This window comes from Pan paniscus, chromosome 8 (assembly GCF_029289425.2).
Source record: "Pan paniscus chromosome 8, NHGRI_mPanPan1-v2.0_pri, whole genome shotgun sequence".
Taxonomy (NCBI): Eukaryota; Metazoa; Chordata; class Mammalia; order Primates; family Hominidae; genus Pan; species Pan paniscus.
Window position 1 is genome coordinate 59,928,197 of NC_073257.2, and position 24,140 is coordinate 59,952,336.

The 24,140-nt window shown below is 50.5% G+C and overlaps 1 protein-coding gene across 1 annotated transcript; it reads left to right on the forward strand.

Moving 5' to 3' along the window:
• Positions 1 to 1,129: 1,129 nt before the first annotated feature.
• Positions 1,130 to 16,140, forward strand: ZNF488 (zinc finger protein 488). Its single transcript, XM_055092750.2, is given in 4 exon segments — positions 1,130 to 2,141; positions 7,099 to 7,177; positions 12,701 to 12,835; positions 12,837 to 16,140. Coding segments are annotated over 2 exon segments (1,023 nt in total). The 5' UTR covers positions 1,130 to 2,141; positions 7,099 to 7,177; positions 12,701 to 12,808; the 3' UTR covers positions 13,833 to 16,140.
• The last annotated feature ends 8,000 nt before the right edge of the window (positions 16,141 to 24,140 follow it).

Consider the following 24,140-nt stretch of genomic DNA (forward strand, 5'->3'; position numbering starts at 1 on the left):
CTTGGCTTTCCTCGAATGCAGCAGGCATTGCTGCTAGAGGGGTCCAGGCGTAGCTGGCCACAGAGCCTGTAGAGGCTGACCAGGAATTGCTCATCTCCCCAGTGCCACCAGCCAGCCTCTGGGAAAGCCTGGATCACCTTCAGTGTTTAATTTCCTCAGTGTGCCAGAGCCAGGAGGATTCCTGGAAACAGGTGTATTCCCTTTCTTAGGAAACCCCAGGACCTCACAATCCAAATGCAGAAAAGGCCCATAGATGATTGTCCTCTGGAATCTTCCAAAAGGGTCTGGGAAGCTTCTGCAGAGACTAGGGATACCAAAGGATTAGAAGACAGGAGGTATTTTCTGCTCTTGTGTGTTTTAACTGAAGAGAAAAGCAGATGCAGCAAAGCACTGCTTGGGGGGAGCGGGTGGGGGTACATGGTGTCTCTGAATAAGATCTGGTGCCTGAACTGCAGCTCAGAACAGCTTGAGGCTGGCCAGTTGGCTTGGGTTAGGGAGTGACTTCAGACATCCCAGGAAAAAGAGGTTATCCAGCTGTTTGCCAAGAGTTCTTTCTTCTGTAGGTGGAGCAGGAAGGAGAAAAATGCCCAGGCTGTTTGGTCATTTATTAAACACTGTTGTGCACTGGTCCCTGAGAGCTCAGGAGTAATGGGAAGGCTGCCATGGAGTGGATTCTGTCCCTTTGCACTCAGTGCGATAAGAAGTGATACCCCTAATGTTTACTGAGCCAGGTTCCTTAGCACTTTCTCTATATTAATCCTTCTAATCTTTCCCACAACCCAGTGAAGAAAACACCAAGGTGACCCTCTTTATAGATCAGAAAATAGGCCTGGAGAGGACCCACGCCTTGCCCAAGGTCACAGGTTGGATACAGCAGAGCTGGCCTCCAACCGTGGAGCCCGTGCACTTAACATCTATGTGGATGGAAGGCTTGAAGGTTACCTGAGACAACCTGGTCAAGGTGATAATGTGGGAGAATGTGGCCAGTGGTTCCCAAATGAGTGAATGATCAGTGTGCAGTCAGGGCCCAGAGGATGGGTGATAAACCGAGAACCACAAACTCTTAACACTGTGGGGTGGGCGAGGCTTCATCTCCCAGGATGCAGCACTTGCTGAGTTGGGCAATAGGGGACCCTGGTTGATGGCCCAGGTTGGTTGGAAGCCTTCGGGAGATGTGCTCTGTGTTGGTGGGGAAGGCCAGGCATGGTTAGATCCCCTGTAGACTTGGGGAGCTCAGTTTCAGAAAGTTTCAAAGATCATCACTTGATTTCTGTGATTCACGTGATCTGAGGGCTCTGAAAGTGGTGGGTGAGTCCTGGAATTAAATCTGTTTTTTTCAAGTAGGAAAGACATGGGGTGGCAATGAGAGACATCTGTGTGGCTCAGAAAGATGTCTTGCTGAGGTCAGAGGGACAAGAGCCAAGGAGAACAAGAGGAGCCCTTCCCAGGACACTCACAATGACAGAGTGACGAGGGCCAGTAAAGAGTGTCAGGGGGTGAGAGCCCGGGTGTGAACTGAACCTACTGAGGAGAGCTGACGACCACAAAGCATCTTTTCATATCATGTTCGGAGCAAGGAGAACAAGGGCTTCATAGATCCATCGCCGTCTAGGGCAGCTGGTGTCTGTGAAGGGGAGGAAGGCACAGCTCCACTGTGCCCACAGCGGTCTGGACAGAGGAGGATCTGCAGGTGCAAAGGGCGCAGGCAGGTTCCCGGAGGAAAGCAGGAGCCAGGTAGCGCTGGGCTGCAGTGTGTGTGCTCAGGGCTCTGACCAAGAGAATGCCCTAGCCAGGGTATAACATGACCTGGAATGAGATTCCGCCATCTGAGGTGCTGTCTGAGAGGTGTTGGAAATGAAGCCCAGAGGTGGAAGAGACTCAAATCTGATGTTGGCCCTGGGAAAGATCCTAGACTAAGAAGAAGGCTGTGAGTCTGTGGGCAAAGGAGAGACGTGCATGAGAGCTGGCGGGGGCTCCCTGGGGACAAGTCATGCCAGCCTCACGTCATTTTCCACCTTGCAGGTCTTCGATCTGGCCCTTGTTCTGTTGGGGTTCTGGAGGACGTCCTGTGCCCTGGCCTCACTGACCTTACTCCATGCAGTGCTGATGCATGCGACAGCGGTGACCCTCCGGGGTCCCAGGTGGGATGAAAGGTCCCCAGCTAGTTCCTAGTTTCATCTCCTCATTTTCTCCATCCTCCTGCTCCTTCTTATTAAGATCTGGATGTTAACATTGATGGAGTGTGAAGCTGGGTGGGATATTTAATTCAGCAGTTGGCGGTGTCAGGATCCACAATGGTCTCTGAAAGCTGAGATGCTGCCCTGAGTTTATCGGGATGGCATTTGGCAGATTGGAGATAAGTGCATCTGAATTGAGACACATAGCTTCCCTCATATGGTTTTTATGAAAATGAAATGAACAAGGTGCCTTATTTCATTTGTTAATACTATTGTTTGTCATGTAGACACTTACGTAGCCGATAAATGGTGACTTCTATTCTGATACCCTGAAGCATCCTGATAGCAAATGTTCCATCCTGCTGTAAAGGAGAACTGGCTTCTTCCAATTAGTCATACATGAGTAGGTCTGGGATGGCCTGGAGAGACAGCTTAGCCGGAGCGCATTTTACAGATGGAAACCTGAGGCTCAGAGAGGTTGAGTGCTTTGCTCGGGATCATAGAGAGGAGTGATGTTTCTGCCTCTGCGTCTTTGGGAGACACTGGCCGACATTCGTCTCTGATGTCAGACACCCCCTCTGAGGAATCCACTCAACAAGGGCATCAGGAGTGGTGTGGAGCCTGCTGCATCACGTGGTTTGCGTCCTCTTCGTGAAGTCACACGGGGTGGTCTGCAGGGCAAGGCGGGGTGGCGATGTTCCACAGGAGCTAGTCAAAAGCTTGTGACAAAAGGGAACGTGAGGTTTTATGTTCACTTTTCTTGCTTTCTCTCTGATTTATCCCATGCTTTCACTCCATGAGAGGGTTGGGCTCTCTGTCTCATCTCCTTGAGAGCTCCTGCAGGAAGTGGCTGGACGCAGGTACATCCTTTCACGGCTGGGCGGGAAGCAGGGAGAGGAAGAAGCTGATTTGGCCCAGGCTATATTTATGCATAGCAAGCCATGGAGGCTCTCATCCACTCCTAGATTCTCCCTGAGCCCTGGGATAAATATTTTCTAAGGATGAGAATTCTGGAATACTGAGTGGAGTCTGGTTCTGCCAGTACCTCTCACCAGTGGAGGGGGCACTTGAAGAGCTTGAGTTCTAGTTTCCAGAACTTGAGGGTGGGGCTGGTGAGAGCGGGTAGGGATGAAGGCATCCCAGCAGGGCTGATACCACCTCCCCATGGGTGCCACCTTTACATGTGGTCAGTGCATGTCTTCCCTTCCACACCATGGGCACTTCCAGGGTGAGGCTGAAAGCTGGTCCATCCGTGGAGGTCCAGTTTGGCACAGGCAGACAGTTCGTGAAGCTCTGCCAGGGGAGCAGAGAAGCGAGTGGATCCATGTGTGGGGAGAACCAAGAGTGAGCACTTCTGGCGAGTGGAGATGAGGTTACACATGCTCTCTCTAGGGGCAGGGCCAGGTGGTGAGGTGGCAGCCCCTTAGTGTGGGGGTGGGGGCCAGGCACAGCCAGACCCATCCTGCCAAGCCTGCATGTGCATTGCTCCAACTTTTGTCCTTCTGTGCACCTATGCCTACAGATCCCCTGTCCCCAGGTGCCTGAAGTGGCCTGGCACTCCTGAGGGTCAGGAGAAAAAATGAGTATGGCAACCAGCAAGGAAGGAAAACTGCCCTCAACCAGGGTGCAAACGCAGTCAAATTAAGTCAGAGCTGGCAGGCGGAAGCCCTGTGTGCTCTGTGAATGTGGCAGCTGCTGCTAGATGCTGACAGGTGCAGGGGCAGGGCTGAGCCGGCGCCTCCGGGTGGCAGCCGTGTGTGTGTGTGTGTGTGTGTGTGTGTGTGTGTGTGTGTGTGTGATTGTTATTGCTGGCTCCTCTGGGTGGCAGCCGTGTGTGTGTGTGTGTGTGTGTGTGTGAGAGAGAGATTGTTATTGCCGGCATCTCTGGGTGGCAGCCGTGTGTGTGTGTGAGTGTCTGTGTGTGATTGTTATTGTTCTGTGAGAGAGTCCTGGAGGCATAGTGCTCCGAGCTGAGGTGAGTTGTCACATCCATAGCAATCAGGATTCTTTGGATGCAAACCACAGCGACGGACTCTGGCCAACTTTGTCAAGAAGGAATTAATTAGAAGGTTATGGTGGCAGGTAGATCACAGTGTCAGAGGAAGAACTGGAGAAATAAGCTCAAAAAAGACCAGGATTGAGCTATTCAGAGAGTTCCAGTACCAGGCACACATAAGCAGCTTCTCAAACTGAAACTGGGTTTGGTTAGGAAGGATGCTGAGTAGCATAAAACAGAACCAAGCCATCTGACTGCTCTTGTTGTAGAGATTGCGTATTCCTCCTTTCCTGTCAGCTGGTTTAAAAACCTGGGGCAAAGGGGGACCCTGCAGTCCACCCCACTCTTCCTGAGATGCCCTGCGGGGGTTGCAGAGATAGATCAAACACAGGCTGTCTCTCCCCAGGGACCAACAGTCCAGTAGGTGGTAGCGGCAACACTGACTATGGCCAGGCAGGCTGCTGAAGGTGGTCTCTGCAACCCGAGTCAGCACGGCAGCCCTGACGGTGTTTTGGTGTGAGCAGCTCGCAGATGCAACCCAGTTGTTTTGCTTTCTGGGCCGCTTCTTGAGGGTCACCTCAAGTCTGCACACAAGGGTAGAGCTGCAAGCTCTGGAGGGAAATAGCACTGGGTTATAATTTCCACTGGAGGACATCTATAATTTCATGTCTCTGAGTGTGAGTTTGGCCACAGGCTCCTCTGTAGGTGTCTGCATGGGAACCAGTGAGGACCCTAAGGCTTGAGCCCCCATTCTGCTGGATCTGGTGGTCTGGAAGGCTGGGCATAGTGTGACTGCCTCAGCCCCTCCATTTGTGCTAGGGCTGGGGGAGAAGGAGGATGGGGTGGGGAGTTCTCTGACTTTGCACAGTGGGAGTACACCCTTCTTGGAGGATATGAGTGCAAATGGATGTCAAGGAGCCCAGAGCTCTTCGGAGCAAAGAGCTGGGCAAATTCCTGGCTCCCACTCTAACTCTCTCTTATTCTCCCATACCTCCCTCGGCAGGGTTGAATTTCACAATTGGGTCTGACCTGGCTTAGTGTGAATGAAAAGTGGTCGTTTACAGGAATCCTCTCTGTCTCGCTGAATTCCTGCCCCTCAGTCTTTTCCTCATGACTGAAATATACCCAGCCCTTCTTTTCCACTAGGACTTTGCCTGTGCCATCTTACCATCCCTGATTGGTGAACTCGTATTCATCCATCAACACCCAGAGATAATATCACCTCCTCAATGGGACATTCCTCAGGCACCCCAGGCAGTCCATGGTCCATCCCTGATCTTGAAGCATTTCTCCCAAACCACTCAAGTGGGCTTGTCTCCATCCCAGGTCCTGTTACGAAGAGGTGTTTTTCTCTCTCATTGCATGTGGAGCAATACTTCCATGCTATTCATCCTGTTATCACAGAATAAAAGAACGACTGTCTCCCCTAAGAGATATGGTGTGGGTCCCTGTGGCTAGACCATGTGATCTTACCCATAAACAGTCCTCACAAACACTCTCGATTTACTTCTAACCCACTCTTGTCACTGCCTGGCATTCGCGTGTGCCGTTCTCTCTGCCCTCTCTTTTCTTTGTATCTGTCTGCCCTTTGGAGGCCTCCTGCCTCTTCCAGGAGGGTCTCTCTGATTATTCTGGTGCCCAGAATTAGAAAGTATATGGGGTACATGCTGTGGTGTGTGGTAAGTGTTTAACAGCTGGTTCTCAGCATGTAGCTCCAACATGGATTTTGGGTGATATTTTCATTTACAATAAAGTGTAAGATGAAAGTGGAACAATGAACATATGTCAGAACTTCACTTGTTTGTCAGTGATCTAAATAACTTCTTTCCTAAATCACATAATAGTTTCGGAATACTAGAAGAATAGTCCCTCAGCTTTTTGTGAGCTATTCACAATATAACAGCTATCGACAAGACAAAAATTTCAGTTTAATCTGCATTATTGACAATTTTTTCCCATTACTTTCTTAAGTCCAGACAACGAACAAAACAAGAAATCAAGCCTTGATTTATAGCATTTCCATAAATAATCCCATTCTGGCTGATTCCCTGATTTCTGGCCACTCACGATATCCCTGGATGTGGCATGAGGAGGAGTGGACCGTGGCAAGCCCCCGCACCGGCAGGTGGAGCAGCGTCCACAGCGTAGGCAATGGGAATGTGTAGTAGAACGACTAGGAAATGATGGGTTCTGAGTATGTATTGCCTGTGTTTTTAATATAACTTCTTTGACTGTAAGTTCGTATAGTTTAGTTTTGAATAATGTCTGAGTTAAAACAGCTAACTTGAAACATTCCTGATCATCTCACAAGCCGCTGTGAGCTGGCTCCCGCACACCACTGGCTGCATACCAAGAAAATCAAGTTGCAGGCAGAGAAGAAAACCTTCAGACAGAATTGCATGGCTGTGTCCACTCAGTTTCCTCAGGGGGTGAGCTTTATTAAGTGCCACAGTAACAGATACTGTCATTGGTTCAGTCAACAACTGTTTCTAACCCCATCTCACTTGGCTTTCCTGCACTGCAGAGGTTGGGAAGCTAAACCCATGTTTCCCAGACTCCTTTGCAGCCAGGGTGCAGGCCTTTGACACAGATCCTCACAAGCAGCCAGATACATCACCCAGCCCTGGATGTGCAGTCGAGTCCCATGAGCTGAAGTCTTTGGCATGCAGGTGATATCTGTCACTCACAGTGGCAGGGACATCTGGACTTGTGGGGTGGCTGTGGTGGACTTTGTAGGAGTTTGGTCCCTTGCGATGGGTGCTGGTACCAGCAGTTTCTACTAGACAGTGCCAGGGCATGGTTAGGCTTTTTTTTCTGGCTACCCTGACCCTTGGAGAGCTCCCAAGCTTGGTCTCTGGCTCTCACAGGGATTTAATGAGCTGCATGATAGCCTTTAATAAGTTCCTTTCTGTTTAAACTACCCAGGTGGAGGCTGCTGTCTGCAGGTAGGAAGCCCTGATTGCTGGAACCTAAGGGATGTGAGAAATCACCGTGGAGTGTCAAGGTAACCAGGGACCTGCTCCTGGGACCTATTAATCCACCTTTTAGAAGGAGTCCACAGTCCTGTTTGTATTGAATATTCATGAACGTTAGAAGAGCAACTTAGTCTGGGTATGGCTATGGCTGACAGAAGTATCATGCTGTGGCACAGCTGATTATTAGATCTGCATTTTTTGCCCTTTAGCTTGTCAAAATAATGTCTAAAAAACCAGATTGATCACAAAAGATGCATCATAATGCCACATAAAGATGTCACTCGGCGCCTTATAGTATTTAGGACCATAGAGGACACCTGGTCCAGCCTCCTCATTTTGCAGCTGAGCAAGATCTTTGAAGGACAAGGACCTGCCCAAGGCCATCTAGAAACACTGAAGTGGAGACTCATACCCGAGCATCTTAACTTTTGCCCACCCCACGCTGTTTCTCAGTCTTAACCAGCAAGCTTTCCTTGTTATTTTGGTTTGTCTTACGTCTAGGTTTGATCTGGCAGCACATTTCAACATCTGGTGAAGGCATGGGAATAAAACAGTGTAGGTGGGTGGAGCACCTAAGAGCGGAATGTTTGGTGTTCTCTCAGGGTACACTGGGCAAGGCCTGCTGGGCCGTCCTTCCTCGCCACGCTGCCTGCGTTTATTCAGTTAAGAAAGTGGCACATTTTGTATCTTTGAGAATGCAGGTATTTTAGTTAGGAGAGTGATGTTCCGTCTATGGAAGACTTTGCCTCTCTCCATCTTGGGCTTGGAGAAGGTGTCCCGTGTCCCAGCAGCATGGCTGTGTACAGTCATTGATTCTTTTGTTTACTTCTCCATGCCATACATTTTGTTCCTGTCCCTTGATCACAAAGAAATAAATGAACGTTCCTGAGGCACTGACATGGGCCGGGCGAGGTGGGAGCCTCCTTCTAGATATTATTATCCTATTTAAATGCATTATGTTCCCACTCATTTCACGATTGCCCAGTATTCAGAGAAGTTGCATTACACAACTGAAGCTCCATAATAAATGCGTGGAGGTGAGATTCGAACCCACGTCTTTCCCATTCTACTTTTTGTGCCTTTCTGTTTTAATTTGCTTCTTGGTATTCCTGTGTATTATTAATAGTCTGAAGCTTGGAAATAGATGCAATAGTCATTAGAGTGAAGAAAATACAGTGTCGTGCTCTCTGAAGGATAACAAGGACATTTTTGTTGTAATTACTATTTTGATTTTTCTTTTAAGAATGTTGCCGAGGAAGGAAAACAGGGAAAAACCAGCAAAGCTCACTGTGTCTAACTTTTGCCACATGCATGGACCTAATTTCTTACTTGCCAAGCACTAGAGCCTTTATTTTTGAGACTCTGTGAGGGTGGCTGAGTTCTGCGTGCTTGCTGGGGTTGGAAAAATCTAGTGTGATGGGGGTCAGTGGCCCCATGACACGCCAAGGCAGAGTAAGCCACAGAGCTCAGTCTGCCATAGGTGTGGCCTCCTTCCTTCCTCACATCTGTGTCAACACCCGGCAGGAGGTGCCTGATTCCAGTGGGGATGAAGCAGCCTCTGCCCATCCCTCCATCACCCATCAAGAGCCCTGGACACACATGAGGTTGAACCCCCAGATGGTGGCTGCCAGGGGAGTGTGTCCACCTCTCACTTAGGCCAGGTGCGTGGCAGCTCACTGCGGCAGGCATCCCATGGGCGAGGTCGGTGCTCTCCTGATGTCTTTGATATTTTTCTTTATCTGGCCTAGTCTGAGACCAGTACTTTCCCCTGCCTGTGACCCCTGACTTCATTTGCAAAGTTTTCTCATGCACTTTCTGAAATTTTCATGACAGAGAGCCCTGGAGGAATTTGGGGCAATGATGGAGGTGGAAGAAGGTTTAAAGCTAGGAATCTTTATGAATTTTCTCTGTTTTCTCCTTCTCTTTATTTTTTTTCTTGACCTGTGCTTCACACTGGTCTCTGTCTTCTCCATGCTTAGAAAGCAGAGGAGGCTTGAGCTTCCAGCAAAGACCTTGCGACATGTTACTGGATACAGGCTGGTGCATGGAAGGGGTGGGTGGGGAGGGCTGACAGGAGGGTGTCCCTCCCCTGAGCATCACCGGCTCTGTTCTTGGCCAGTTGCTCTTTGTCCCCATATTTCAGGTTCTCTTCCTGCATTCAAGCATGGGCAGGGCCAGGGCTGCTGTTTCAGGACTGCATCTAGCCCTGAAGTTTTCTCTAGGCCTCCACAGGGGACCTTCCTGCTCTGAACTCCACATGCATTCTCCAGGCCACACTGCACACTCACCCTACTCTCCAGTCATTTCCAACTACTTAGAATTCAGTCAGTGTTGAGAGTCACCAGTCTTATGTAGACTGGAGCCTGGCACATAGTAGGTGCTTTTTGCATATTTACTGAGTGAATGAATGAACAGAAAATGAAATGCACTTTGCCTAAAAGCTGATCTGATCTGATCTGAGTGCCCAGGCATTTCACCCTTCTTCCAAAGCTCTCCTTTTGTTCCTGTGGCCCAGGGAATGCTCAGTTCCAGGCTTGGCAGAGGAGGGGTCTCTCTAGGCAGTGTGAAACAGACTGTGAAGCCCCCATGAGAAATAGTCCACCCACTGGGAAGGCCCCTCCACTCCCAGGAAACTCCAGCCAGAGCACTCCAGCGTGGGGGCTAGGACTCCCCTTTTCCAAAGGAGAGTAGACGGTGGGAGGAATTCACCTCAGAATGATTTCCTGGAGCAGTTAGGAAAGTAGCATCTCTGAAGTCACAGAGGCTTCAGCTCCACTGGGCCGTGAGAATCCCTTACAGAATTCTGACCCCGACCAAGCAGAAAAGGGCACTGCCGCCTTTAAAACAGTTGACTGCAGAACAAAACAAAATGCTAAAATAAGACTAGAGTAGTTTGAAAATATTGGAAAGTTGAGAAAAAACTCCCCCAAATTCCATGATACTAGCATCATCATAGTATATAGCACATTACATATATAGTGTATTATATGGTATATTATGTATACATACTATGTATACTATATGTTATATGGTGTATGTACATAGTAAAAATTATTTTTCACATATCTATTGCTTTGGTATGTTCTCTTTCATGTTTTTGTGTATTTGGAAGATAGGCTTTTTTCCTGTTTTGTTTTACAACATGTTTATATCTGACACTAACATTGTATTATAAGCTTTTTTTCCCATACTATTACATAGTCTTTATAGCCACACTTAAAAAATGAATCATTTATTTCTAAAAACAGTCAGGTCCATTTTATTTTGGCTTCTGGATCCTGCCCCTCCCCGGGCACTCTCCCGCTGCAGAACGATGTTAGGCTCAGTTCCCCAGAGAGCCCTCAGGTTTTCCACACCACAGGCCCCATGCAAGCTTCTTGTGAACCCTGGGCAGCCCCTTCTGGGTCCTCAGAGCTCAGTTTAGATGCCACCATTGCCTGTTTGCAACACTGGCACATGTGCAGGTCCCTGTGTTCTGTACAGCTGAACTCAGGACTGCCTCATCACCACTGTCACTACCGCGCCTCGCACAGGGCCCGCATGCTGCATGCTCTCAGTGAATGCTTGCGGAATGAACGGAAGAGGGAATCAATGAACAAATGACCTGGTGGTCATTTTCTGTGTTTCCTCCTGGGGTTTTTCCTTTGGTGTATGCATTTTGTGTGTGTGTGTGCATAGAATAGGTTACACCAAATCTATAATCTTTTTGTCCTTTTGCCTCCTCAGCATTCGTTCATAAGCATAGCGAGCATCACTGTCCGAGGCTGCACAGTGCTTCGTCTTGCGTATGCATCCTGCTTTGTTCACCATGTCTCTGGAGTTACGCGTTTACTTGCTTGTTGCTTTCACCACTATAAACCATGCCTCATTTCCCTCTCCTGTTAGGCAGATCTGACCCCTCAGCCTGCCTCTTCCAGCCATGGTCAGACTGTTGTTAGTCCAGTGCCTGAGGGAGAGTACTTTCAGAGTTCCAGGCCCTTGTGTGACCTCCACCCTTAAGGTGACTCTTGGCACTCACAGGCCAATCAGCTGTATTCTCAGAGAGCTCTGAGAATACAGGCTGGTGGGCTATTTCCCGAAGGAAAAGCTGGGTGGGTTCTCACTGGGGTTGGAACCAAGGGGAGATGAGGAAATGGGAATAGGTTGGACGCCCTTGGTGGAGCTTCATAGTTTGATCTTACATCAGAGTTGGAAAGCAAAGCATACCCTTCTGCCACAGCTAGTGGTTTCCCCACCTGCGCCTGAGCTATGGACTGGGCAGGGGCCAAGTGCCCAGCAAGGAGCACAGGGAAGGAGCAGGAGGTGGAGAAGCTCAGAGGCAGGCTGCAGTAGGCTCCTCGCCCTTCTCACCATGCGGATGTCTCCTCCCTTGGCCCTATGGGAATATGGAGGGCTCACATTCTCCTCTCTGTGCAGGAGCAGGTCATAGGCCACACTCTTTGGGAGGAGAAAGAGTTGACTTCTTTCTAACAGTTGCTGTCCTGTCATTCATTCATTCATTCATTCATTCAGCAAAGGCTTCCTGAGCTCCTGTCCTGTTGCAGGCTTGATTAAGTACTGCAGATGTGAAGGTGAATTGACATATTTGGGTTCTTAGAGTTTGCCTTCTAGCAGACCACAAACAAGTAAATATAATGTTGCAGGTGGTGCATGCAGGCCTTTGGTGCCCAGGACAGTGAGGGCATGGAGGAGGGAGTGTTGTCTGTGTCTGAGAGCACTGGGCAAGCCTCAAGGGGAGGCTGTGCCTGAGGTGCATTTTGGAATGAGTTCACAGGTACGATGGGAATGAAGCTGCCCACATGTACTTGGGAGTTAGGGGAAGAGTGGGGACACATGACTCTCACAAGAAGCATGGCTCTGAGAAAATCAGAGACCGTGCAGAAGCTGACAGGGCATGTGATGTGGACAAAGGGGCCACCAGGCTGGGAGGCAGGTCTGGTAGACCGAGGAGCAATGGGTTGAAATTAGGGCCGGGACAGAGAGGGCTGCGTGAGGAGCAAAGACCATGAAGTCCATGGTCCTCCAACACTGCGACCCTCATGCTGCGGCCTCCCTGTGCCCTCAGCACTCAGCCAGGGCCAGAGGTAGCTCGAGCATGGAGCAGGGGCTGAAGGTGCATGGCTTCCTCATGATGGAGTCTACTTGTTGACAGATGACCCAGAAACTTCTGAAGGGCCCCCAAGGCCCTGATGCAGCCCCCAGAGCAGGCTCTTTCCCTTCCCCTGCAGACTCTCCATTTCATGCCTGGTTAATCCCCAGGAACCACTTCTGACAGGGGAATCCTACGTTTCTCTCTACTGAGCTGTAGAGGCTGCTGCCCATGGGCATTTTCAGCACAGACCTCAGTCCCTACTCTGCCTCAGGGAGGTGGGCCCTGGAGGATGGTGCCATCCATGCTCCTTGTCTCCTGAGAGGTGGTGCAGTCAGCACACCCATCCCACAGACAGCGGAGGAGGCCTGAGCATCAGGGTCCTGTCTGATGCCAGCTCATGATGCACTGTGCCTGAGTGATGAATGCCCATCTCACTGCCTGTCGCTTCCTCTCTCTGCAGGGCCCTGTGGCCGAGTGTGTCCAGCCCAGTGTCATGGGGAGCTTCCATATCTCATGGCTCCTTGCTGGGCCAAGCCCTCCAGAACCCCAAACCCCCAAAGACTGATGAATGCCAGAGTGGCCACCTTGCTTATCCTGTGGCCCCGGCCCTGGTGATCACCATGGCAGCTGGGAAGGGAGCCCCGTTGAGCCCATCAGCTGAAAACAGATGGCGACTTAGCGAACCTGAGCTGGGCCGGGGCTGCAAGCCAGTGCTGCTCGAGAAGACGAACCGCCTGGGCCCTGAGGCTGCTGTGGGCAGGGTGGGCCGGGATGTGGGCAGTGCGGAGCTGGCATTGTTGGCAGCCCCAGGCAAGCCCCGACCTGGCAAGCCGCTGCCCGCGAAGACACGTGGAGAGCAGAGGCAGAGCGCCTTCACGGAGCTGCCGAGGATGAAGGACTGGCAGGTGGATGCTCAGGCCCAAGAGAGGGAGCACGATGACCCCACAGGCCAGCCTGGTGCCCCACAGCCGACCCAGAACATCCCCAGAGACCCAGCTGGCAGCAAAGTCTTCTCTGTGTGGCCCAGCGGAGCACGAGGTGAGCAAAGAAGCGCCTTTAGCAAACCAACCAAGCGACCAGCAGAGAGGCCTGAGCTAACCTCAGTCTTCCCTGCAGGGGAATCTGCAGATGCCCTGGGGGAGCTGTCTGGACTCCTCAACACTACAGACCTCGCTTGTTGGGGTCGAGTTTCAACTCCCAAGCTTTTGGTTGGTGATTTGTGGAACTTGCAAGCATTGCCACAGAATGCTCCACTCTGTAGCACTTTCCTGGGTGCCCCTACACTGTGGCTGGAGCACACCCAGGCCCAGGTGCCCCCACCCTCATCATCCTCCACCACTTCGTGGGCCCTCCTGCCACCCACCCTCACCTCCCTGGGCTTGTCCACCCAGAACTGGTGTGCAAAGTGCAACCTGTCCTTTCGCCTAACGTCCGACCTGGTCTTTCACATGCGATCCCACCACAAAAAGGAGCATGCGGGGCCTGACCCACATTCTCAGAAGCGGAGAGAAGAGGCCCTTGCCTGCCCTGTGTGCCAGGAGCACTTCCGGGAGCGCCACCACCTCTCCCGGCACATGACTTCTCACAGCTAGCAGGTGGCCGCAGAATGACCTGCTGGGTGCGGCAGCCAGCCTTTGGCAGAGGGGGGCTCCCTGGGCCTGCGTTGAGGGGGCTGTCATGGTCCTTTGCAGAGCTGCCACTTTTGGCATTCATAGATGAACAGCTCAGGCATAATTTGAAAAAGCCACACCTGCATGATGTGTTTTGAAGGAAATGAAGTCCTGAAATAAAGTGATGGGCTTTGCAAATCCAGGGTAGAGGCCCTAACAGGCACAGAGAGCAGGGGCAACTCCTGGCACACATCATGGGCTTTGGAGGCACACAAGCCTGGATTCGAATCTGGGCTCTTTCACATACTAGCTGTGACCCTGGACAAAGAGCTTTAACCTGCTGAGTCCCCATTTTCTCATCTGTGAAATGGAGATGATAACACTGTGTCTTAGGTTGGCATTCAGGTCACATGAAAGGTGTGTGGAAAGTGGCCAGCATTCTGCCTGCAGACCCTGAGCACTGAGTCAACAAGGTTTGTGATGATGTCTGTACTAGTTAGCTATTGTTATTAACAAGATCTCCATGGCAGACAAGCTAAAGCCTCTGCCTAAGTCGTGAGTCTGTGGGTTGGCTCAGGTTAAGCTGAGCTTGGCTGGGCTTGGCAGCAAGTCTCAGATTTGATCAAGTCATATTCGTTTTCTTCTTCGGCTGGTGGGCTACCCAGAGCGAGCACGCTTCTCTCGTGGTCATGCCAAGAACACAGGAGGGTGAGTCTAACAAGCACACCTCAAGCCTCTGCTTGGGTCACATTGCCAACGTCCTCTCAGCCCATACAAGTGGCAGGACCAGGCCCAATATTAAGGAGTGGAAAAGTGTAGGCTGCCCTTGGTGAAGCTGTGACAAGGGAGTGACCATCTATCCCCTCCACAGGAGGGTGAGGAATTGGGACAGGTAATTCCAGCCAATACCTGGTCCATAGTTCTTCACATTGTGAGTATATGAATACAGGGAAATAGAACCCCCTCCCCACCACCTACACACATGCTGTTTTACCTTCCAAGAATAGGACATGTCCAAAAACTAGGCTTCCAGATCGTGAGGCTGGGGAGCATTCTAGGTACCATTTACTATCTACTGCGTTTCGGTCAGTAGCTGTTGTAGGTACCCGCATCAGCCCTTGTTCCTAAGGATGTGTGGAGCCCAGGCCGTACTCTTTGACATTTCACAGGTCAGTCTGCATGAAAGCCCTTTGTGGGGAGTTTCCAAGCCAGTGTCGTTTTTGCACTGGTTTCCACCTCACTGTCAGATATTGTTCTTTTGTTATGCAGTTTCCAGCCCTCCAATGAGTCCCCAGCACAGATCTCAGGCTTGTGGCTGGGAATAAGCCCGGCTGAGCAGGTGGGGATCTCAGCCAGCCTCCCAGACTGCACCTCTTCTCTTGCTCTCCTCTGTCCACCGTTCCAGGCAGCAGCACTCCCACCTGGCTGCTCTGATGTCCTCGCTCCCTCCATCCCTGCCTCTCACCATGCATGCATCCATTGTCCACACACACACAACCAGATAATCTTCTGAAAGTGTAACTCAGATGATGCCTCCAACCCTGTGGCTGCCCTTCACACTTACAGGCCTAACCCCAGCAGGACCTGCCAGCTGCTTCATGAACAAGTCCCTGCCTCATGTTAATTGCAAGCACTCATTTCACTCTCCCTGTGTGCCAGGCGATAGCATAAGCACTGGAAGAATACAGATGTTATAGTGAGTCCTACAATAGCCCTGGAAGGCAAGAGCTGTTTCCTTTCCATTTCTACAATGAGTCAATTGCAGATGATGCTATAACACTTCCAGTGTTTCTGACACTTCCCTGAAGCTATACCTGCTACCTTCATGGGCTGAGCTTGCCCTTTTGAGGCCCACAGGTGGCAGTGGGCAGAGGGGACCCCGCTATACCACCTCGCTGCTGTTCCACTGTCTGCTCCTGTGTTCTGACCACAGCTCTGGTGCCGTTTCTCAAGCCTGGGCTTCATTCAACATTTTCTATCTAGCTCTTCATGGTGCTGCTCCTGCTATGGTTCCACAGGGCTTCTTATCGCAGGTCAGCTCCTTAGAGAGGTCTCCCAGATTCCCCATAAAGCAGCCCTGCAGCCTCTGTCTCTCTCAGCGGCATCACCCTGTTGCTTCCTTCACAGCATGTCTCACCATCTGCAACCATCTTTCTGTTTGTCGTCTTGTTGATTTGCTGCATCCACACTGTCAGCAACTTGGGAATAGAGATAGGTTTGTTTACTGTGCATCCCTGGTGCCCAGAACCGGGCATGGCATATTGTTGGTGCATAATAAATATTGTGGAAATAATTTCTGTGTGAGAAGCTGGGTCTGAATATGTGTGCAATCTTCCTTTGGCTGTGGAGGGTTGCAGGAGGCTGCCATGCAGCTGGAAGTCTCCATGTGTACTGAGCTTCCTTAACCTACACTGTCTCCCTGGCTGGGCAAGGGATTGAGTGAGTGGGTCCATTTCCATTCATTTATTCAGCATCCCTGGGCACTTTGAGCTGAGCCTCAAAGGCAAGTATGTGCCGGTGATTTGGTGATGCAGGCAGGAGAGCAGTGGCTGAGGAGAAAGATCAGTCCAGAGTCTGCAATTGTGTCAGGGTGTGAGGAGGAGATGGAGGGGCAGAGGTAGGAGGGCCTCACGGGAGAGCGGTTTGGACCGAGGGGACTGAGGGCTTGGCTCGGAGAGGCACTTTGGGGGTGCTCTCCAGCTGCAGTGGGGAGCGTGGCCTGGAGGAGGGGGCCTGGACCCCCTGAGCTCATTGTCTTCCACATCTAGAAGAGGGAAGGGTGCTCCCTGCAGGTGCCAATAAAGCATGATCATTCCCATAGGGACACTGGGAGGTCCCTTGCTCACTAAGACAAGACAAGGAAAGCTCAGCCTTGCTGGCCCCTTTAGGTGCTGTGTGGGGGTGTCCTTTACACATGGAGAGGCTTAGCACAGAAGGCAGCTGAAGCTATGGGAGCCTCCCCGTGTGCTGTCTCAGGTGAGGCAGGAAAGGGCAACTCAAGGTCTCGGCATGAGGCCCCACACTATGCACTTGACACGCAGCAGCCAGGAGGCAGATTGTTATTAATAATTCCCCCTCTACTGCAGATGACATTAAACTCCAAGAGGTCAAGAACTTTCCTAAGACCATGGGCTCAGGAGCATCAGTGCAAGAATAAGACTCCAGGACCCCAGATTGAGCTCATGTCCTTTTTAGCCTGCCACTTGTCTGCCCAGCCCAGTGTGGTTGGATGGTTCAGGAACTGGGACAGCAGCAGGTGTAGGCTCCCTGTCTCAAATTTCAACTCACACCTGCTACTCGTAAACACACACACTTTCCTATCGTCCTTCTCTCCAGCACTTTCACTATCTTGCATACTAAGTCTTTCACTGATTTGTCTTGCTTACTGTGTCTCCTATCACTAGAATGTAAGCTCTGTGAGGGATTTTTGGTGGGTTTTTTTTTTACCTGCAGCATTGCTGGCATCTAGAGAAATGTAGCCACATAGTAGGTGTTCAACAGACATTTGTCAAATGAATGAATGAGTGAGATGCCTGGTTCTGGCCTGGCAATTGCCACATCTCAAATCAGCTTCTCGGGAGGGTTTTAGGATCTATCAAATGCTGTGCACAATTGTCCTTCTCTGGCTTAATTGATTGGTTTGTAATTTCTGTGAAATCTCTTTGAAAGGCAGAAATGTGCCAAGACATGATAGACACTTAGAACTGAAGGGACTTTAGATTTCTAGACCACACCCTGCCTGTACAACATTGGACTTTGAGGTCCACAGACATGAGCTGATGTGCTCAGCGTTGCAGGGCAAGTGGTGGTGAGGTCAAGTTTAGAACCACTGAGAGGTCTGGACCTTGCCCCATCCACAATCCATGAGGAACCTCAGCTAGGCCAAACGACAGTTTACACTGCATGTGATTAGAACGGCCTCACATGTAATTATTAGTAACCTTGACCAGTTACACCATTCCCAAACAGGATAGGCATTTAGGAAAATTTGAAGTTATGAAAAACAGCACACTATCTTTCCCCAACTCTGATTTTTAAGTTGGAGTTAATTTTGGTAAAAATGGATGTAGATCCAAATTGCTCACAGCCAGCCATTTAAATGGACAAACTCAAAAGTGATTTGTGGAAGTGATGGGTTTACAGCTTGTTAATATTGCAGTCCCAATTATCACCAGGCTGGGTTCCCAGAGTCTCTTTGGGAGTCAAATCCTCTCTTAGCCCTTCTCCATTTCTGCCCTCCTGTATCTCCTGGAGAGTAGACATGTTAAATCATGGTTTTGCTCAAGCTCTCTCTACCACTTCTATGGTCTGAATGTTTGTGTCTCCCAAAACTTATGTAAAATCCTAACCCCTGAGGTAATGGTATTAGGAGGCGGGGCTTTTGGGAGGTTGGAATTCGTGCCCTTACAAAAGAGGCTGGGCGCAGCGGCTCATGCCTGTAATCCCAGCACTTTGGGAGGCCGAGGCGGGCAGATTATGAGGTCAGGAGTTTGAGACCAGGCTGGCCAATATGGTGAAACCCCATCTTTAGTAAAAATACACACACACACAAAATTAGCTGGGTGTGGTGGTGGGCACCTGTAATCCTAGCTACTTGGGAGGCTGAGGCAGGAGAATTGCTTGAACCCAGGAAGCGGAGTTTGCAGTGAGCCAAGATTGCACCACTGCACTCCAGCCTGGGTGACAGAGGAAGACTCCGTCTCGGGAAAAAAAAAGAAAGAAACCCCAGTGGCTGGCTGCAGTGGCTCATGCCTGTAATCCCAGCACTTTGCGGGGCTGAGGTGGGAAGATTGCTCAAGGACAGGCATTTGAGACCAGCCTGGGCAACATAGTGAGACACCCCCTCTACAAAAAATACAAGAATTAGCTGTATATGGTGGTGTGTGTGCCTATAGTCCCAGCTACTCAGGAGGCTGAGGTGGGTGGGGTGGGCGGGGGAGTTACTTCAACTCAGGAGTTTAAGGCTGCAGTGAGCTATGATTGTGCTACTGCATTCCAGCCTGGGCAACACAGTGAGACGCAGTTTCTAAAAAATTAAAATAAACCGCAGAGACCTAGTTCCCTGCTTCCACCATGTGAGAATGCAGCTGAAAGTTGCCATCTCCCAACTAGGAAGATGGCACCAAACACCAAAGCTGCTGGCACCTTGATCTGGGACTTCCGAGCCTCTAGAACTGTCAGCGATAAATTTCTGTTGTTAATAAGTCATCGGGTTTATGGTATTTTGTTATAGCAGCCCAAATGGACTAGGCAGTCACCTTCTATATGCCAGTTAAGAGTTGGCATGAGATGTTGCCACAATGTATCACATCAGCAGGTATTAATTTTACAATCCTGGGCAAGAATTACCACATTCCTTAAATTCTCTATGTCTAATTGAATCAGCTCAGCACCCCATCCTGTGGGCCTGGTAAGATACTCACCCTGTCACTATTGAATTCCTAACCTGTCTCTCAAGCTCACAAAAGCTCCTCAATGCCCCACCTCAAGATTGTACCCTGTCGCTTAGTGCCCCAGGGTGTCCCCTTGCTGTTCTGGCCAGCTTTGCTTCTGTTCTCCACTCTCCTAGGATCTAGGGCCTTGGTGGCTGTCTGGCAAAGCTGTTGGTAGGCATGTGACACGAAGACACTGAGTCGATGAGCAGAAAGTCTTGGCTGACCTTATGGAACAGAGGAGGAAAAATATCCACAGTAGCTGGAAACATGGCAAATTCTATCTTAATAAATTATCTCCCAGCGGCAGCCATTCAATTCAGATTTATAAAAGTCCTCAAAATATGCTAATGAGGCTAAACTAAGACATTCTGAATTCAGATTCATTTTGGTTCTCGATTTTAACAAAGGTCAAGTTTTCTTTCTGTTTTTACCTGGGAAAGGAGTAAAACCACTACAATGGTGGGCTCCTAGAATTCAAATTCTTGCCAATTCCTGCATCTCTAGGCCAGGGATCCTAAGCTCAAATGTCTATTGAAGTAGGCTAATGAGTGGATGGAGATACCTGTAAGTGGCAATGGTGGGGAGCTCAATGCCTGGGTGAAGACTGCACAGCCAGGCTGGATGCAGGCCTCGAGAAAGGCCAGAGTTCAGGTCTTTATATGAAATTTGTTGTCAACCGACACAATAGTTTTGCAAACACTGATGGCCAAAGTGACATGGATTCATGGAAGCATGTCAGTGGTGGTGATGGTGCAGGGTCGCCACCAGCCGGTGACCCCTTACTCTGTTATGCTCCCAGCTTTGGAACAGGCCGGTGCTGGGCCTGGCGCTTCTAACCTCAGCCGTACTACCCTGTTCCTGTGAGCACGGAGAGAGAGCCCTTATCAGGGGTGAAAGTCGGCCAGAGTAGCCCCCAGGCCGGGCTTGCACTCCTCATTCCCTTGGGAAGTGATGGCGCCATCTGGAGGCAGCAGGCCTTCCTGCAGGCCACTTCCCTTCAGAGAGGGAATCACGCACCCTTGTCATTTGCCTGATTTTGTTGTGTTTTTAGAAGTCATGTGGTAGGTCTACAGATGGCATAGCAAGATCAGAACCTCATAGGATAAACCTTTTATTTGAAAAATAAGCCATTCTCCAACATGGGTTGGGTTGTGACACTTCCTAGGAGAGAAGAAGTTTCAGAAACCGTTTTGTTTGTTTGTTTTGTTCTGGTTTTGGAGATGGAGTCTTGCTCTGTTGCCCAAGCCTGAGTGCTCGATCTCAGCTCACTGCAACCTCAGCCTCCCAGGTTCAAGTGATTCTCTCACCTCAGCCTTCCGAGTAGCTGGAATTACAGGCACCCGCCACTATGCCCAGTTAATTTTTGTATTTTTGTAGAGATGGGATTTCACCATGTTGGCCAGGCTGGTCTTGAACTCCTGACCTCAGGTGATCTGCTCGCCTCAGCCTACCAAAGTACTGGGATTACAGGCCTGAGCCACTGCGCCCGGCCCAGAAACCGGTTTTGAAAGGGGGTTGGGGAGGCAGTGCCCGCAGGGAGAATGGGAGGGGTACTCTAACGTTTTCTTTCCATTCATCTTGCCATCTCGTGTTTTCCTGGGGCAAGATGGAGGAAGCCACTATCGTCTGATCCCATTGCTATTCTAAGCTGCTTGGATCAGGAGGCTATTTTTAGTGCTGGCAGCCCTGGTCAGCAAAGCAGAGAGGGTACCTAGGCCAGGTGGCAGCTAAATCCCATAGGAACCAGGGGATGGGAGGTGGTTGCCCCCAGGCAGGGACCTTGGAGGTGGGTTTCCTGGCCTGGAGTGTGAACCGGCTGCGTTGCTTTTCTTTCTGAGTCACATCGTTTCACCGCATCACAGCTGTGTGGGTAACCAGGGCCCTCTAGTGCACAGTCAGGGCCCTCTACTGTGTAGGCCTGTGCGGGGCAGACACAGGGACACAGGAAGAGGAAGCTCCTTCCTCATTGCTTCAGCCCAGCCTGAAAGCAGGAGGCCCGCGAGGGTCCCCATGTGGCCCTTTTGCATTCCCTATGGATGAAGCATATCACTGCAATAGTCCCTGGCCCCTTCTTCCCTGGATGGGGGTCACCACGTCTCCAGCAAGAACTTGGAGGTGAAGATCACCTTTTCCTTCCTCTCCTTACAGAGCCTGGCAGAGGCATGGCTTGTTGCTGACTGAGAGCATCTGGAAATGAGCCCCCAGCACTCAGAGTCACCACCCTCACCATGCCCCCCAGCTCTGTGCTGTCAGTTCCTGGTCAGACTGCAAAGATGCCCATGAGTGGACTGTGCCCATGCCCTGCCCCTGCTGCTAACATCCAGTCCCCCAAGTCTTCTCTGGCGCCAGGGACCAGGTCTGAGACAGCTCTGTTTCCACCACTTGCCCTGTGGCTGGCCTGGCATCCTCAGGATCTGCCCTGGAGGGGAAAGAAAGGCAGGGAGAGATGGGTCCAGTATACCCTGAGTTCTTTTCTCTACCCAATGACTCTGGCTTGGCTGCCCAGAGTGTGGCCTGGGCTTTGATAGTGAACAATAGGGAAGCTTCTAGGCCTGTCTTGCCCCAGAGAGCCAGTTTTGAGTCCCTGCCAAGGCCTTTATAATCCATTTATTATACATGCTGTCACAACAGGGCTGAGCTGACTCCTGGGGGCACTCCAGCACCCCTGGATGCCAGTCAAATGAACCCCTGCTTGGTACTGGGTGACTTACCTCTTCACCACATCTGCAAGAGGGACAGATAAATATGACCTTCCAGAAGTGTCTGCATCACCTAACAATGCCCTTCCAGTGAAGATGAACCCCTAGCTGCAGGTCAGGCCACAGAGATGGGGCAGGAAGCTGTGTCAGGGATTTAAGCACAAAGCTGGGACCCCAAGACAAGGAAGGGAAAGACGATGGCAGGCTGGGTGCAGAGCAGAGTGATATTAACTCAGGTATTAACTTATCTTGGGTCCTGATCATTGGTGGACACTGGGTGAGCAGTGGGGGGACAGAGTTGAGGGAGTCTGAGTGTCTGGAAGGAGGTGTGGCTGTGTGCAAGATGTGAGCTGGAGGTAAGTAGGGTTGGGCAGGGTGCAGGCCATGAGCTCAGACCAGGGCATAGAGAGTTGAAGGGGCCCAGGGCTCATCTGAACTTCTAGGCAGCTATCGGCCATCTGGCTGTCCCACCAGAAAAGAGACCTGATGGGATTTTGTTTTCCTTTTCCTTTTTCTCCAGTCTTGTGCCTGCAAGCAGGTAACAATGCAAGAAAGCTTGCATTTAGGAAGGCTGAGCCTGTTCTTTGCTACTCAGAGGACTTTCGCTCCTCTCTATCTCAAACCCCCTTTCCAGATCAGGCCCAGGGTGTCTTCATGATGTGGTGGAAACAGAAGGATCTTTGGAACTGTACAGCTATGGGTTCAGATCTCACCTACCCTTTAACCAGCTGCACCAGACTGTGCTGTTCATTATAGAAAAATGAAGTCTTTGGTGGATGGAAGCAGACAGGGATTTCAGGAGGGAGCCCGGATGGTGCCCAGTCCTAGATGGGCAGGCTGGGGGACCTGGCTGAGTAGTGGGTTGGGACAATGGGTCACTCCACCAGGACCACAGCCAAAGTCACACCAGGAAGTCCAGGAAGCACCTGTTGAGGGTGCTGCTGCTGTCCCTGCTAAGCACAGGGCATGGCTGTGCTGTCCCTGTACACTAGGCTTCTGGCAGATGGCCGCTGCCCAGGCTCCCTGGCCACTTGCTCCAGATTAAACATCTTGCACAGGAGCTTCTGGTTGACCAAGGCAGGATCACATGCCCATGCCCTACTGCCAGAAGGGCTGGAAAAGTGGGGCTTCCAGGGTGTTCAGCTTTGTGGTGGAGAAATTATGACAGCTAACATTGGCTGGACACTAGATTAACTCACTTCATTCTCACAACTCCAAGTGTAGTATTATTTCTCCCATTGAACAGATGAACAAACTGAGGCCCAAAGAAGTGAAACAAATTGCCCAGAACCACTCAGCTGGGGAAGCGGCTGGGCTGGTTTCCCACCCAGGCAAGGCTGACATCACTGTTTCCTACTGATTCCTATGGGCAGTGATTCTCTGATTATCCAAAGGTGCTGCAAATGCTGGGTGGCCCAAAGGAGGACACAGGTCCACCATGCTGGATGTGTGACCTTGGGTGAGCTGCGGAGTTTGTCTGTGTCTCAGCTGGCTCCTGGGTAGAAGATGAGAGTGGCCAGCTATGCAGCCGGCATGAGGCTCAGAAGAGACACAGCCAGTGTATGTACATCACCAGCAGAAGGGCCGCACCAGCCCTTTCCCTATTTAAGATCCACAAGATCTTTGCCACCTGCTGACCCCACAGCATCTTGCACCACATCTTAAATAAAATCAGCTGTCCATAGAGGCCAGCAGGGCAGATCCAGAAGATCTAAATAATGTGAATGGAGAACTCATGAAAAAAAGAGATTTAACAACCACTAGTGATAACTAAATTGTGGTTAATGGCTCGGTTATATAATTTATTTTATCTTCTTTATTTTGTATTTTGGAATAATGATAGCTGCATCTGAAAATAATGATATATGCACATTAATGAGTATTTAAGAAAAAGAGCAAAGTATGAAGAAGGAAGGTAAAAATACCACCCCAAGTTCTACCACTTAGAAGGAACCTTTGTTAAAATTTAGGTGGTTATTGGAAAGCCATATATATATACATATATACACATACACATATATATGTGTATATACATGTGTGTGTGTGTATATATACACACCTCCAGCTGTAACCTAACCAGAGCTCAGCAGGCCCCTTTGCTGCTCCTGGGAACCTCAGGCTGGGCCACCTGCAGGAGTGCCCTTGGTGTGTGTCCC